Here is a 17486-nt window from a genome sequence, read left to right as displayed (position 1 = left end):
GTGTGACTCTCAAGTCCAGCACTTGTTGCCTGCATGGTACAAGAAAGAGATGCTTCTTGGCAAAAAAGTCATTGTAATTACCAAAAAAAAAGAAGAGGGGAGAATAAAATGGTGGTAAGTTTATCTGATTATGCCATCTTGTGTCTTTGAGGTAGAAATGTATTGAAATAAACTGCAAAGAAAATGTCTAAATAAGCAAGCTGACACAGTGGATTTGTAGTCAAGACCAGATTAGAATCGACTATTTTTTGCCCTGAAAGGCCTTTTGAATGTGTCAGAAGTTTGGCAAAAATATTCACAAGTGACACTGACAGCACGAGAAGTCTGCATGTTTTCTCCACAAACTGCAGCCTCACTATTCAAATCAGTGCATCTTCTGACAACATGTAGAGTGACAAAGTGGACAGTGATGCCCCTTTAAAATCCATGATTCACAAGAAGGCAAACTGCGTACCAGAGCAGCACATCTTGAATAGACATCCAGTTACCTAAAACACTTTGATGAACATCTTTTTTGTGTTTGTTTGTTTATTTGTTTTGCCAAAGAGCTCCAAGGATTTGTCAGATTGGTGCTATTGTCTCTCTCTCTTTTTTCTCTTTTTTTTTGCGGACGCACGCCTCCGGGTTCCAATAACGCGCCACCCATGCGGCGTGATTTCCATAAACTATGACAAAAAAGTAATTTATACCACAAGAATGACACTTTCCTTACACGCACACTCGAGAAAGTTTGGGATGCTGGCAAAGAGTCAGGCAAATATCACCTATTACTCATGTTACTTAGTACATTTGGGGCTCCACTTGCAAGCACAGCGCTTCGTCACTGCATAACAATCAGATGGCTGAGTGTTGGCAGTGCAACTGATGGAATTTTACTGAAAACAGATTTCGCCTTTGAACTTCCACATATTCCTGATCGAGAAAAAGTACCATACCTGACTTGTGCTCGCTCCTCTCGGTGTCATTACGCTTATGGAAGGACGTGGATTTAACTTTTTTTCCCTTTTTTGATTCCTATTCTATCAGTGCGACCATAAAAAGCCTAACAAATTTAAAAAAAAAAAAAAAAACCGCATCACTTCAGCTGAATTTGGCGATGTAAGTATACGTGCTATAAGAGAGTGTGTGGTCCAGATGAGAAAGAAAAGAAAAGAAAAAGCGGAGAGGGGGCTTTCTTTTTGAGCAGCAACAAGTTCCTCAAGAACTTGACAGGCAGACAGAGGGGCGCTATAAATGTTTTTTCTGTTGCTTTCTTTCTTTGTTAAAATAGCGACCATCGCTCGAAAGCATCTAAATGACCAGTTGTGCGTAATGCGTAATAGGCCTATGGCCCTTCGCCAAAGAGGGAGTTAACGGTGTATAACACAAACACGTGAATATGGATGTGTCTCAGAAGTTTTATGGTTCTGTCACTGTTCCTCGATGCGGATTTTAAAGATCTGAGGCGGTGAACGGGCGATCAGTCAGGAACTAGTTTCCCCCCCATAAACTTGTGCCGCCGTCGCTTATTTCAATCACGTAAGACCCCTAATGGCGTTGTCCGGGCGAGGGTGTTACGTATATCTGTACAAGCTTTTTCTGACAAGCCCGGCTTGTTGATATTTGTCTTTTACTGTAGAGCCACTAAGGTGTTGCCTAAGAGAGTTTAAGCACGCCGATATTGCAAAGGGTTATTAGATTCATAAGTCAGCGAAGTGGTGGGCGATCTACTGAGCACAGCAGAAGTTCTCATATGATGACTTCAAACAAGACACATTACCTACCAGCATCTGTTGGAGTGAGTGGATATTAAGACACTTCTATCTCCAGGACAGCGTAGGGGGAAAATGGTAAGTAGCAATGGAATACACACAGCAATAGAAAGGGGGATGATTACCAGTTAAATAGTCGTGCTTGCTGTTTGGTCTTGGCAACGCATTGCTTGGAGAAGGGTTGGACTCAGTGGCTACTTGAGAAACTCAGTATCGAGACCCATGTCTGATGAGGCTGATGTTGACAAAGCTTGTGTGAAAAAAGACTGTGTGGCATTTCTCCGCTCAGGATATGCCGGTACAGTGAGAGGGGTAAGGAAATATTACATTGTGTCTGCGCGCATTGTGCTGTGGATGTGATGTAGGCTATAGGCTGCTGTGTTGGAGAGGTGCTGTGTGTGCTGCCAGTGGAGGGCTTTATATTTTATGCATGTATGGATGTTCCTTTTTTGAGAGAGAGTGCGGTGCTCATGTTTTCTTTCAAACTAGAAGAAAATAATAAAATAAGAGACATAAGCAACATGTGCCACTTAGCTGTGACACTTGTCATAAGCATGACATGGAGAACAATAGGGCTTCTTCAGTATCAGCGGTTGTAATCTGGCGTGAGAGTGTAGCCGTTTTTTTGTTTTTTGTCTGTTAAGGGCGACCATACAGTGAACTGATACCGGCGTTTGTGATATAGATGCTGCTATCTGGAAGGAAATGTCCGACCAATATGTGATCAAATATTAACAGGACTTGGTTTGGCAAGGGGTGGGAAAATACACGTGACAAGACGCGGGGAAGCAGCAGCAGCAGAGTAGGGGGGAAAAAGCAGTTTAAAGTGGGCACTCAAACAAAAGTATATAGATATTTTCTTGGCCCCCTCTTAGTTACCCTGGCTGTGTTATGCTTTCAGCACGTTGGACAGAGGCACCGGAGTCGTGCATGGACTAAAACGCCGAGTGGACGCCAACTCTCTTTCTCTCTCTTTTCCCAGCCCCCCTTTGCCAAAACCTGGGACTGTTTTTCCAACTTTTGGTAAGCTTATTCTGAAGGAGCCTGTGGTCTGTTAACGGAAAATAAACGGGATTATACAGAGCAAATATTTCATAAAAAGGGGAGAAAAGCAAAGCAAAAGGAGCGCTTGCCATTTAAAACGAGCTTGTGCTTTTAAAAGAGAAATGTGTTTTTGTAGGGAGCACTGTGAAAGTTGAAATGTTAGGGCGTCTGGTTGTTTTGCACACCACATTCTCGGTACCTATAAGCCCCCCACACTGCGTTAAACTTTGGGACATGCAAGTCTTGGTCGCGGAGATCTAACCACGCACATAGTGGTTGTCAGCCCTTGTAAAGGTAAGAGCACAATCCATTGTTTTCATGTCAAACCTTTTTTATTCCTGTCGTCTTTACGGGCTTCTTCTGGCTTTTTTTCTCTCAAATGAACTTCGGCTTTTAAAAAACTACAGCATGCAGCCCCTTTCGCTTTGGCAGTTTGGTAATTGTGGACATCAGTGACCGAGATAAAAATCCGATCCAGGTGACCGGCACCGTTTTTTCCCTCCTCTCTCTCTCTCTGAAAATGAAGTTACATTTATAAATTACTGGTGCGTTGCACATTCACATAGGCTTGGAGTCACGTGAAACGTTCAAATTGGGACTCGTTTTCGTGCTTTTACCTTTAAAGCGGAGGTTTTTATTGAAGCGTTTTCTTTTGTGGAGTTTCCGAACACTGGCTGCTGCAACATAATTTGCGTAATCGTTGCGTTGTGCCTAATCATGCTCCCAATATGGGACTTAAGACGCTGCAGTGATCCTTCCAGCACGAAGTGGAGTGATGCTGGTGCATATCATGAAACAGTCTATCTATCTATCTATCTATCTATCTATCTATCTATCTATCTATCTATCTATCTATCTATCCATCTGTGCGTATTTTTTCTGTTTGGTCTGCTGCATTCATGTTTTGTCTTGATGTCAAACCCTCCGGATTTTGTTATCGACCAAAAATAGCCCTACTCTTTACCCCCCCGGCTCCCCTCCCCTCCATCGGCCCCCTCAACCTCCTCCTCCTCCCGTCATCGCCATCAAATCACTTGTGTTTTTACTACGACCGCTCCACGGTTTCATTCATAAGGTGCTTTTCACTTCACCTGCTACCCTACCCCCCTTCTTTTGTCCGCACACGGCTCCATGTCGACCTGTCAGACGCAGGCTCATGCCAACGAATGATAAAATGATATGTTTTTTTAAAAGAATGAATTAATTCTTTAATCGCTTTGACGCGCGTAATTTTGTGCCAAAGCGAGGCTCCGCGTTTTTTTTTTTACAGTACACAAATTGTGACATTATTCCCATGTTTTAAAAAAAGAAAAATTACAATAAAGATGGGCGTGGTCAAAGTCCATCCACTGACAGATGTTATGGCTGAATGTGATGGAGAGAGGATAAGATGGCTTGATATGCAATTGTTCGGGGAAGCAGCGTTTTCTTCCTGTCTTGCTTCTTTTTTTCTTTTTTTTTTCTTTTTTACATATATTGGAAATGAAGGCACGCGTAAAATCCCTCATCTCGCCTATTAGATTTAGATGATCATCGCACAAAAAAAGCTGCTTGGGATTTCATTTCTCTGCTCTCCTGAAGGACTTGTAGCCTTAAAAAAAGAGAAAAGAAAAAAAATCGTCTCGCACCGATGCAGAAGCGGTGGATATTGTCTATTTCCCCCTACTCTCTCGCTCTCTCTCACCTCCCTCTTTCCCTCTCCCTCTTTCTCGTCTTCTTTGGTCAAAGATTTAAGATTTCTGATCCAAGACGAAGCCATTGTATGGAAAAAAATACAACAAAACAAACAAACAAACAAAAAGCAGCAAGTGCAAGAGAAAAGCCCCCTCCAGCGCCCACTGGCAGTCCCGTTTTAATCAAACCCTCCACATGCAGCCTTCGAAAAAATACTTGGATATGAACGCATCCAGTAAATTCATGTAATTGCATTTGAATGATGGGACTTTTCCGCTGGCGTTTTCGGTAATTTTGACCCAGTGGTGTAATGTGCGCAGATCGCTTTCTGCATATTATAGCCTATTACTCCTCATTTCATGAGACACTGAAACCAAAATAGATCATATTACTTGTTAGGCTGCCCGACATTCATTTAAAAAAGAAAAGAAAAGAAAACGCTGCTTTAATAAACGCCTGCGTCGCAACTCTAATAACCGAGCTTCGATACCACAAAGCCGTGGATGTGCGCAAATTATGAGCAATTTATGTAACGAAACGGTGAAGCTTTTAGTTGATATAAGATCACAGGAAATAAAAATGTGAAAGAAATATGTGGCCTTATTGCAGCGTGGTGTCTTTCCGATGTATATTTGTGGATAAATCTAATATTTGCTTTGCGGAATGCCTATTTCCCGGCCATGTAGCAGCATTTTAAAAATATTTTAATTATTTTTTCCCCTTCTACTGAGACGTGGGATTATGGTGTGGGCGTGGGCGTGTTGGGTGGAGGAGGAGGGATGAGCGGAGGCGGGTTAGGAGGGGTCTGTGGGGTGGCACGACACACTTTGTATGTATGAAGGTTTTTTTATAGCACTTTTCTGCAATGTACGTCAGCGGATCAGTCCATAAATGGGGCTGCGTGTGCTTGTGTGCGGGCGTGCGCCTGCGTGCGCCTGCGCCTGTGTGCGTGCGTCTCCGCGTGTGTTATCTTTACCGAGAATCTCCCCTCTCTCTCTCCCTCTCTCTCTCTCTCTCTCTCTCTGCACTCTCAGCTCTGCAGAGTTGAGGTGGGCGTCAATAACAAACCTGATGGTAGGTTTCATTGCAAAAAAAAAAAAAAAAAACAACGGATGAAATTCTATCGCTTTGGCCTTTTAATTTAACGAAATGTTCATAACAATTACGCATTACGCACGACAAAAAAACGAGCTAGATTCGACTTTTCTCGCCTTTTAATGTAAATGTTGGCCTCTGTGCTGCGTCTTTTTTGTCTTTTTGTTATTATTTTGGCATCAATTCATTCATTTTTGTTGGCTTAAATGATTTCAAAATTCATTTTCATCTCCCCCCCTTCCTCTCCACTCCACCCCTGAAAAAAATCCACCTTTGTGCTCGCCCACGTTTTCATTCATGAAACTTGCCGCCCATCACCTCCCCAAAGCTGCAATGTCTAATAGAAATTATAAATAGGAGGTTATTGATTATTTTTCGGGGAAATTGGGGGGGGCTATACGTGGCGGAAATCTCGGCTCACGGCTCGTCGGACGTCACGATATATTTAGAGCGAAAATTAATCATCTTAATCATTATGGAAATGTAGGCTACATCGCCCGCCGCCGCCACCGCCGTCGCTGCTGCTGCTGCTCCTGCTTTAGTCACCACACCATCATCTTCATCACCAACACCTTCATCCAATTAACAGGCTTGTTTAAACAAGTTCTGGCAAGGAGGCGAAGCACTGAACCTTCTTCCGAACCTTTAATTATCAGTTATTCGTCATTCAGTGACGTGATATGGTTGGTTTCTCTATTTTTTTCTTGTTTTGTTTTTTAAATATTTCTTTATACAGTGATGATGAAGCCCACGATAAGTTATTAATACATTGTGGATGGCTATTCTTGCTGTAAAGACGCTTTGTATGTCGGACCACTGCAGGATCAGGAGGATGCAGAGTGTGTGTCTGTGTGTGAGAGGAAATGTTCGATCATCCCGGCAAAAAAAAAAAAGAAAACATTCACGTGTGTCTCTCAGCATGCAGCACATCTCTGGATTCAAGCAGCAACTTCCAGAAGCCACAGAGCTTCAGTTTGCCACATAGATTCACTGTGAGTCAGGTTTGGATACTTAACTTATCTAATTTGTGTCTTTTATTTTGAAAAATGTTCATAAAAATGTACCTGTGGTTGCATTTGGAGGCAGCATGTGCCATATCAAACCAAACACGAGGCATATTCAAGGCAAAAAATGCTGCTTTTTCAGCTCTCAACAAACATTTCAGCGTTTCCAAGTAATTCTGTGGCTTGATTAGTGTGATTCTATCCAGCAGGGAGGCATGCAAACGTTATTGATGGGGACAGAAGCCAAGAGGAGAGGCAGACAGACAGACGGAGACTTAACAGGCTATGGAGTGATTTGCAGTCAGTATCAGCTGTATGAGGATGTGGAAGGAGGAGAGCATGAGGCTTAGAGGACTAGTCTGCTGTGTGTGCCTGATGATTGCATTAAAGGTTATTGTCATCACAGGAGGGATGACATTAACCCTCTTCGCTCCTGCATCCGACTATAAAAGGCTGAGTTTACGTGTTTGCCACTTTGGAGTTTTCTCAACTGTTTCCTCCAGCTCACTCTCGACTCCTTTGACGTCAGCCAGCCTCATACAAAATGTTTTCTCAGTTGACGTGTTTGCTCCTCGAGCAGGAATGCAATTTCACTTTGATCAAAATACCCTCATCGCCTTCCTTTATCCCCAGCGAAAATGACATTTCACAAAATGTCATTTCGTCCGTGTTACACGGTTTCTCCTCTCGCACAAGGAAGCATAATTCTACTTGTTAAGTGAAGCTTTTCAGCAGTGCGGACCTGTCAGCATCGTGCTGCATTTGGCAAGAGAAGCTTGAAAGGTTATACAAGTGTGTCGTGTTGTCAGCTCAGTGTGGTTGTTTCTGCTTTCTGCTGCACAAACGGCACAAAAAAAGAGGTTGTGAGCGGGGAAAAGATGTGAGGAGAGAGTTACCCAACTGTTACTGCAAATTCCATGTGTTTAACCATGGATGGGGCCATTAAAACCAGGAGCAATTTGACACAAGACTTCATCCAAAGTCATCGATGTTGGGAAATCTTAAACCTCAAGAAATCTTACACCTCAGTTCCAATGAAATAGCAGTTTTCAGAATGACTCCTGGCTGCCTTGCCACAGGCCAAAGCTGTCATTCTTCTGTGTGATCCTCGACTGGATGAGTCAAAAAGATTCTCACGACTCCCCTTTTCCTCACACCTATTAGACATTTTAACAACTTCATTCAGAAATCCAGCCTTTCCAGGCTCAGACGCATGCAAGCCAAAAGACTTCTCTTGATACACCACCTTCAGTTGTGCTGTATTTGCAGAAATGAGAGAGACCATGTTGTTGTTTTTGCTCTTCTAATGAGATGCCAAGTGATTTATTTATGAATTACTTGTTTGGAACAGCCCCCTTGTGCAGTGTGCATTTTTTTCATCCTCTTTGGAGTCATGTCGCTCAGTGATTGCTGATGCAACTCTTTGTCATCCAGAGTTTGCCCTCACCTCCTGTGAGCCTTCAGGGAGGGCTATATCTATCTTGGCATGTCCCCGGGTGTGTTGGAGGTGGGAGTGACTCATTAAGCAGGTGTGAGCATCCACTCCCATACTGCTACATGCCAAACAAGAGCTCTCCAGCTCATAAGCTCGTGCAGGGAAGAATCATGATGGCAATATAGCAAACACATCACAATAAATCTTTGCACTGGACCGGGGCCAAGTCACAAGGATAATGAGCTGCTATTCCTCCATTATGCTCACTCCTGTGTTCATCAGAGGTGGAATTTCCAAAGCGTTCATCACCCATTGAAAGGTTATGCCTCCTCCGACATCTGTATTTGGATTCTGCATTACAAAGGGAACAAATTGTTCCCATTTAGTTCCAGATGAGGAGAAACAGAGTAACAAGGAGGAGAAAAAAGGCAATTTCATTGTCTGAGGAGGCTCTGTGTATATCATTTAAACAGGTTTGTTTAGCTGACATTTGGTAATAATAACCTGTGAAAGCTGGTTACTACACTGCAGAGCATTTGCAGGGGAGTCATCCATCTGTTGTGGAGATGGCTCACTTTTAAAAAAGCGAGGAGAAGCAGAATTGTTGTTAGTAAGTTCACATTTTTGTCAAGCAAAATTCCACGCTCATATTCTGGGGCTGGAGCTGTAACCTATATAATAGAATGACTCAAATGTGACACATTATGTGCACATTAGATAAGAAAACTGTGAGAAGCTTCTTCTGCTGGATCAAAGAGGGATAAAATGGCGAGAAACATTCACAAATATACATTTAAGCCTCAAATACTTGAGCTTTTTTTCACATAATCCACCGACTCTCCTCACTATCTGCAGACCTCCACAAGAAATGCTTATTTATAATTCTCTGAATATCTAATTTTACACAAATAGGCCATCTCTAAATGGCACGCAGTGTATCACGACTTGGTGGAGACGTGCTGTTACGCAAAACCTTCTTCAGGAGAGGGGAAAAAATAAAAAGATGTGCCACCTCTTTAAGCAAAATACGGAAGAGGAGGCTCGACGTGTGCTTTGTAGCCTTATATTGTCAGACATTGTGGTGTGGATGCAGGTCTGCACGGTAATGCGGGCAAACAAAAAAGCACATAATGCACACTGAAAGCGCATTAATAGTTCCGCCTCGGGGCTGTTTAAACAGGGAGTTTGGTGGCGACCAGTCAGTCAGCCAGCGGCAGGGTCACATGTTGCAGCGTCATTGTGTAGTAAAGTTACTGTAGTTGCAAAGAGGCTCCTCATTTCAGCTCCAGAGGTCTCTCATCCCGTGGTGCTGCTGGCTGCTTGGTGGTTGGTGCTGCTGCGGCGGCGGGCGTTTTTCAGCATACGACAACTTCAGTTTCAGACGATCTCCAAAGGAGCCGCGCAGCCATGGGAGTGCATTACCTCAGCCATGCAATTTCCACCATCAATAATTTAATCTATTTGCTCCAAAGCTGAAGAGATATCCTGAAGCTTGTTCGGGAGAGTACACACAAGAAAGAGAGAGAGAGGGAGAGAAAAAGAGAGAGAGGGGGAAATATCGCTTAAAGTAAATTACTCAGGGAGTTGTCCAAAACATCCCAGATGACACTACTGTCCTGTTGAATGGTCTGTTTTACGACTGGGCAGTGAAAGGTATGTGTCCGCTTGTTTTAAGATGTTTTAAGTCACTTTCGCTTTGTTTTGATACAGCTTTTGAGAGAAGAAGACAGCTGGTATGTGTGTGTTTCTATATGTGTGTGTTGGAGAAGAGGGGGGTGAATCTGAGGGGGGGGGGGGGGGGGGGTAAGAGGCAGAGAGAGGGGAGGGGGGGTCTAAAAGTAGCTCGATCAAGTCCGGTTATCCTGCGAACAGACAGCGCCGCAGCCCGAGAGGGGATATGTGTAACCTTATCCTCTCGTTCATTAATAAAAAACGGAGTTATTATGTTGATTGGGTTTCCAGTGGAGAGCAACGGGGCTCAGCAGATGTAATCTCGAGAAAAAAAACGATATTGGAGCAGCCCTGAACAGTTTGGTTATTAGTAGTTATTTATCCAAAGTGGAAACAATTCACAAACGCGGTTTTGTTTGTTTGTTTTTGGTGTGCGGGGGCTTTTTGCGCCAACTTTACGCACGCATACCGCGCACTGAACTCTTATTCCTTTAGAGTTTTTTCTTCTTACCTGCATTTTGCTCGTCTAACATTCCCCTCTGCGAACTAACAAACACAACTCCAGACAGTGTTTTTTAAATGTCGCGTTGTTTTGGAGGGGAAAGAAAAAAACTTTGATGAACTCATTAAGACTTTATAGGAAACCCGAGACCTAAACGCCCAGCTACGTCGGCCAACATACACTGTTGGGTCTGCTTCTCGGTGCAGTGTGCTCGTGCTGGAGACGTTCTCAGAAATAAACACGGATTAAAAGTAAGCCCGGTTTATAGAGTGGTGGAAAACTGGCTCATTTGTGACAGTTTCATGTGAAAATGTCGTTTGCAGTCATCATAGGAGCGCATAAGGGCCGGTTGGAAGATGGTTTAATGATGAATTAATGGTGTAGTTTCCAAAAAATGCAAATTAGAGCCACATTTTTTTGGTCAGAGCTGTGAAAAATAGCATAAAAGTGAGCTTTATAGACTATATAGTGCAATTACGCACAACAAAATGTGGTCGTGCGCCTTGGAAAATGGCAATGCCTATATCTTTTCTATCTATCTATCTATCTATCTATCTATCTATCTATCTATCTATCTATCTATCTATCTATCTATCTATCTATCTATCTATCTATCTATCTATCGTGTTTTACAGAGGGGAAGACAGTGCAGGAAGAAAAGGAGCTCTGTTTATTTCACGGTCTCATGTGCCATCTAGTGTGTAAAGTTGGGAACTGCAGCGTCTGCAGGCGGTAGTTAGGGTTCACAGTTGGTGATTCATGGGTTAAAATGAACTATGGATTTCTTTACGCCAAGAAGCCAAGAGCATTAACAGTGATAAACTGGAGTTTTGCACATTTAAAGATGAGCCACTTTTCACCATACTGCTGCTGCTGTATCCTTTAAGTTGCCCACTGCCGCACGCGGTGTGGGAGGGAGGTGGCCACTCATTTGGGTAGCATAAATCACTCAGCAGGTATTTGAATGCTGGGCTTTCTGTGGCAGTGGCTGGCTGGGGTTGGCCTGGAGGTCAGGTATAATCTGGAGGGATGCTCATCTATTACTGAATGTGCTCTGAAGCTGTCTCAGATTGAAAACAGATCTCGAGGAAGCAAGCTCTCACATGTGTCAGCCATTACTGCAGACAACTCAATTAGGTCTAAATGCCTTTTTTTTAACTGCTGCATTGTGGCACACTAAGGGGTCCTTGTGTAGACATTTTGATATTATTTGCTTGTCTTTTTCTTCCTCCCCCCTCCACGTTGAACATTTGGCATTGTGCGCTATACATGCTAAACGTGACAAAACATGTTGCTAGGTAAATAGCTCCGGCCGACACAGTTCTTCAGGAACTGAACAAAGACGGATGCCCACAAGGGAGAAGCAGTAGAAGGCAGAGAAGAAATGCTGTTATAGGTCACACATTTCTGTTTAAATGTAGCGGGCACGCTTCACTTTTTCATCTCTGCTGTCGGGTGTTCATGCTACCTTGGCTTATAAGACATAATGCATGCTGCCGGCTTTAAGATGAAGCCATAAAGTGTGCTGACATGTGCAGGGAGGCCGGGGAACTGAATGTGTAATAATACTGGCCATGCTAGTCCTTTCATGCTTTAGAGCAACTTTTCAGCATCTGTCAGAGGAGGCATTTATCACTTTAATCCCCACCTGGCACAAAGAATAAATGCGAGGGTAAGTTACATATCCCTGCCATACAGCCGCGCTCTCAAAGCAGATGAACAGGTGGTCATCTAGACACGTCAAAGCCAAACAGTAGACAGAGTCCACACACTCACCTGCTCCTATTGTTCGGGGTGTTTCATGCTCTAGGTGTGTTGTCATGAATAAAGGCATGTTTGAGCAGCAGTTATTGCGGGCTTTATCTCCCCGGCACTCCAAGTTATTAGCTCAGCGTGTCATGTTTAGATGGTCATGCATTAGATGAAACTTGAGTCTTTCTGCCTGGATTTCATTTATAAAATCTGCATCTTAGACAATCTGGGTGGAAGGAACTGCACTTTAACCAAACAAATTGTCTCCAAAAAAGCCTCTAATTGCAGCTCCTCTCTTTGCTTTATTATTCATTATGTTAACACTCCAGCCACTTTTTTATTAACTGTGGAATCCACATAACATCTCCCTTCGCTGGATGTATAAAACAGGAGCAAACCAATCAGTTGTCACATTTAGCCCTTAGCAGATATAAGCCAGAGATTCTCCGCCAGTCCCACAGCAATTAAATGATTCATTGGCTTTATCGCATTTTAACAGGATGTTGATTGAGAGCATAAGCCATATTGATTGTCCTGATGGAAACAGGAAATCACAGAGATAGAAATAAAATCATCTGTTGTTCCCGGTGTGAGGATACCCGGGGGAACGGCATGCAATTGCACGCTGTTGAGTGGCATTACCCCCAGCAACCTCCTCCCCTCCATCCTCTCCCCTATGGAGACCTGGAAGAGACGTCATCTGTGGTTGTTATGCTGCGAAATGACGCTGGCACTCTCTCCACCCCCTGCTACTGCAATATTACCCCTGTGGTCTGTTACGGAAGATGCAGCACTCTTCGTCTGCACCATTTCCAGCATGAAGTTTGACGCCTAACAGTAATCAGCCCTCTGCCTTCATTTCCTTCATGTGGAAGTGGAACCATTTGAGCGCAATGCTGATAATAATATCAGCCTAAATGCTTCCTACACATAAAGCTCGTGACTGGCCTCAATCCCGTAAACCTACGTGCTTTCCCGGTGCTGGGAAGCATCGCAGAAAACATTCCTGTTACTGAAACCTTTAGCAGCAGTGAAGGAGTAATAAGCTCGGCTTTGCATGACAGGAAGGGATTTATCTCTGTTTCGTTAATATTCAATGAAAACGTGATAATTAGCTCTTTATGCTCGGCTTTGTCCTCATTGTTGTGTTAGTTGGTGAGAGGAAAAATACCCCCATCTCCCTGCAAACACATACAAGCCAGCCCCTCCCCATGCCCTCCCTCTAACACACACACTCACACTCTGGAGGAGAAACGTCACTGAGCTCGGGGAATGAGTGGCTCATTAAGAAGAAGGATGTAATATTCTGAATAGAGACTCCCAGCACGTCTATTTTTAGATGAGATATCTCTATGGCAGGCACTGTGGTGTCGGTTAATTGCAGCCACAGCCCCAGATACCAATTAAGAATGAAACAAATGCTTTTAAGGTGGGGTTTCGCTCCTCCCTACTGTAAAGGTCCTTGTGTCCATTCTGAGTGGAGGCAGGGGTGTTTTTGCTCGCCGTGTTTTCCCGTGTCAGGTTGGGACATGCAGAGTGCAGTCAAAGCCTCGGCCAGGCTATTTTTAAATGAGCCCCTGTGGAAAGCAAGATCTAGATTCTTTTTTTCATTATGGTTGCTTTTATATCCGTCGGATGTCCACCAGTTCATTGATTTGCTGTGAATCTTAGAGCTTCTCAGAGGTAAGGGATGCATATGTGCTCAGGCAATTTGATGATTAAGGTTGTATGTGCGGCGTTTCGGCTACACCTGGCTCCCCGTTGGCTGTTTCTTAACCCTCACGTTGCTTCGCTTGTCTTTTCTGAGTTGCTCTCCAGAGCCTGGAGATCGGTGCCGTGCGGGGAGGATGACACATCTTTCTGTCACACAGTTTCCTCTTGACATCCTGTTAATTCATCCTGCAGTGCTCTCGCTGTCCACCTGCCAAAAAACAAACAGTGTCCCTTAACAAATCCCCGGTTTCCTGCTCATGACTAGAAGGTTTAGTATCAGACCTGTCTTACAGCACGGACTGGTTAGTTTTTTTAAATAAATGAAAATGCATCGCTACTGTTTGGCAGAGCTGACACAAACACAACATCTGCCACTCAGTCAGTTAGTTCTGTTCAGTTTGAGGCTTCCAGAAGTGTCGATACAGGTGATTTTGTTAGTTGAAAGGTAATACGTGAAGCTGTCAAACTAAGAAACCAAATATCCTCAAGTCAACGCACAGGCGAATCCAGTCACAGTTGACCCTGACATGATGGGAACCCAAAATATGTCCAATCGCTCAGTTTTATTGCTAATATATTTTTTAAAAAGTCTGACTTTTCATCGAACTACTACATGAAGAAAATCAAAATCCACCATTTCTGTTGCCTTTAAGACAGTTGTTCAGACAAACAGGCTTGAATGACAGCTTTGACCATTATAAAATTACACATCCCTGCTCACGCTAGAAATAAACTGTCCAGTCAAACAAGAAAACAAAACAAACAAAAACAAGCTAGAGCTCATGAATAATAGCAAGCCTTTAAAGATATTTTGACATCTACTTGTGTAATCTTATCTTTTGTAATAAGCAGTTTCTCTGATGCTCAGCACAGCTTTTATGCAGTGCTGCCAACAAATTGAAATCTAAGCCAGACCTCACATAGGAACAGAATGATTACAGTTTGCAAACAATTTGACAACACTGATGACACAGTGCAAATATCAGTTTAATAAAAAAAAACATGTTGTGATTATTCCAAAGCTACTGGCTCTCTTTTTGGCTCACAAACAAAAGTGGAAGGTGTAAACAGTAGGAGAGGCTCACGTGGTGCACTATGGGTCAAGAATAGGCTAACTTTGTTGAAAATGCACTTTGACTAACCGTGCTGTCCTCTCTCCCCCCATCCTTGTTTTTTTTTTGTCTGTCTCTCTCCTTCTCTCTCCAGTTCCACCAGGTTAGAAGAGTGATGACCATCCTGTTCCTTACTATGGTTATTTCATACTTCAGTTGCATGAGAGCTGCGCCCCTGAGAGATGCCCCGGGCATGCGGGGCCATCGGACGGAAGGCTACTTGGGCGCTGCTGCGACGGCCGCTCGAGGCCACGGGACTCCACAGAGTGGCGGCGGGCCAGGCCAGCGTGGGGAGCTGCCCTCGCTCACAGACACATTTGAGCAGGTGATAGAGGAGCTGCTGGAGGTGGAGGGCGAGGCGGCACAGCTGGGACAGGGGGCTGATAAGAGCCAGGGAGGTGGGGGCCCGTCGTCTGTGGTCGCCTCGGAGACCAAGGATGTCGACCTGTACGACTCGCGGGTGATGATCAGCAACCAAGTGCCTTTGGAGCCGCCGTTGCTCTTTCTTCTGGAGGAATACAAAAACTATCTGGATGCTGCTAATATGTCCATGAGGGTGCGGCGACACTCCGATCCCTCGCGGCGCGGAGAGCTCAGTGTATGTGACAGTATTAGCCAGTGGGTGACAGCTGTGGATAAAAAGACGGCAATAGACATGTCTGGGCAGACAGTTACCGTCATGGAAAAGGTCCCTGTCCCCAATGGCCAACTGAAGCAATACTTTTATGAGACCAAATGCAACCCCATGGGGTACACAAAGGAGGGCTGCAGAGGAATAGACAAGCGGCATTATAATTCCCAATGCAGGACAACCCAGTCCTACGTGCGAGCGCTTACCATGGATAGCAAAAAGAAGATTGGCTGGCGGTTTATAAGGATAGACACTTCCTGTGTATGCACATTGACCATTAAAAGAGGGAGATAGTGTATAAAATGTATAGATTTTATTGAAGAGTTTAAAAAAGAGAATAAAGAGAAAATATCTATTTGTATATATACATAACAGGGTAAATTATTCCGTCAAATGAAAATTTTATGGACTGCATGTAAAAAAGATGAAGTTTATACAGTAAAAGTGATACTACAGTCTATTTATTGAACATATTCATGACCTTGTAAACAATTAAAAAAAATCTGATCAGTCATTTGCGCCCAGTTTAAATTACTATATCACATTCCTCCAGACATTGTGATTTGTTTACGTTGCCAAGAATTAGAAAATGAAGGAAGAAAAAAAAACACAGGCAAGGAATGAGAGAGGACAGTTCCATCTTCAAAAGCTTGCATGCTGCTTCAATTGTGAATCAAGAAATTCTCCACTTACAAAAAAGGATATGATGCTGACCAAAAAAACATTCCGTTTACATATTCAGCAGAAAACAATTTCCTCTCAAGTAATTTATCTGTTTACTGTTCTAAACTTCTCAAGGTAATGTTGGAATTACATACTATGTCAAGGTGCTGTTGTCAAAGCTTTGCTGTTTATTTTTTTATCCCCACCAGAGGACAAGATATATATAAAAAACTATATATATATATATATATATATATATATATATATATAAAATTTATTCATTGACATGTTTCTGGGTTAATATTATTCATTTTGTATGTTGTGAAGTTGTTTGCAATATTAAACTGAAATATTTGAAGAAATAAAAATGACTATAGGCAACTGAAAAACAAAATCAATGTCGATAAAGTTTCAACAGTGCATTCTTAGGTAGGATAAACTTTATTATACAGACAGGCAGGCAGGTATGCAGGAAAGGAAGGCAGGCACATACGCACACATGCATGCGCACAAACTGAAACATAAAAGCACAAAATTGATGCCGTGAACAACAGGGAGCGTCATAAACACCGGTGGCGTTGTTTTACATTTTTACAGGCTGCAGGAAATTAATGCATATTTTCAGTAGCAGAGGAGAAAGCAAAGATTACAGCACTGTGGGTGGGAAGAATGCAGCTCTTGGTGTTATTCAGATATCTGTGGAGGGGGGAAAAAGGTGGAAAAGTGCTCCTAAACCACTTCCTGCTCCCCACCAGCACATTACTGGAATACAAATTTATGTTCTTTGATACTTTGGTGTTTAGAGATTTACTTAATTATTACTCTGGCTGCACATGTTTTATTTCACAATTACAAGAACTTAAGATCAAAAGAAAAGCACCCACACGTTCAAGTGCAGACTAGTACAAGCAAGGCTCGGGTAGAGCATGCCCGAGTTTGACAGTGATGGATTCAACCACCCATACGTTTGTGTGCATTAAAAATATACACACAGCATTTTGTTATGAGCGTGCGGTAATCCCCATCTCTGAAATCCTCAACAAAAGAGCAGTCATCACAGATTTTATGCAGCTGTACGTTCACTGTGATCAGAAGGAAAAGCCTTTCTCTGTAACTGGTTTGGCATCTGGGTTAAAAGACTGCTGCGGCTTTAAATCAATATTCCCTCCAGCAGATAATACCTCTGCATTACATGCTTGCCAAGTCTAGACGCAATAGTTTAAGGTCGTAGTAGGATAACGAAAGAATGTGCTCAACTTTTCACCGCAAGATCCTCAAACATTTCCAGATTCACCCAAATCATGATGTACTCCAGAAAGAGAAGATGCAAAGTTTCATCAAAAGCTCCGATTGTGCATTTTGAACGTGCTCATTTTGAATCTTCTTCGTCAACTTGAAGGTAAGTGCGGCCTCTGAAGATAAACTAGTCCGGTATTTTG

The 17486-nt window shown here is 43.1% G+C and overlaps 1 protein-coding gene across 7 annotated transcripts; it reads left to right on the top strand.

Annotated features, from left to right (window-relative positions):
• The first annotated feature begins 812 nt into the window (after window positions 1-812).
• On the top strand, window positions 813-15898 carry bdnf (brain-derived neurotrophic factor). 7 transcript variants are annotated; one of them, XM_022201143.2, is made up of 2 exons: window positions 813-1098; window positions 14848-15898. In XM_022201143.2, the coding sequence occupies exon 2, from the start codon at window positions 14869-14871 to the stop codon at window positions 15676-15678; it is 810 nt and encodes a 269-aa protein (XP_022056835.1). In that variant the 5' UTR covers window positions 813-1098; window positions 14848-14868; the 3' UTR covers window positions 15679-15898. The 7 variants fall into 7 exon arrangements, with proteins under 7 accessions (XP_022056835.1, XP_022056796.1, XP_022056788.1 ...); XM_022201104.2 differs by lacking the exon at window positions 813-1098 and adding an exon at window positions 1362-1829; XM_022201096.2 differs by lacking the exon at window positions 813-1098 and adding an exon at window positions 1882-2063.
• The last annotated feature ends 1588 nt before the right edge of the window (window positions 15899-17486 follow it).

Source organism: Acanthochromis polyacanthus, chromosome 2 (genome assembly GCF_021347895.1).
Source record: "Acanthochromis polyacanthus isolate Apoly-LR-REF ecotype Palm Island chromosome 2, KAUST_Apoly_ChrSc, whole genome shotgun sequence".
Classification (NCBI taxonomy): Eukaryota; Metazoa; Chordata; class Actinopteri; family Pomacentridae; genus Acanthochromis; species Acanthochromis polyacanthus.
The sequence above is the reverse complement of the archived record's forward strand: the minus strand, read 5'-3'. Positions and strand labels throughout refer to the sequence as shown.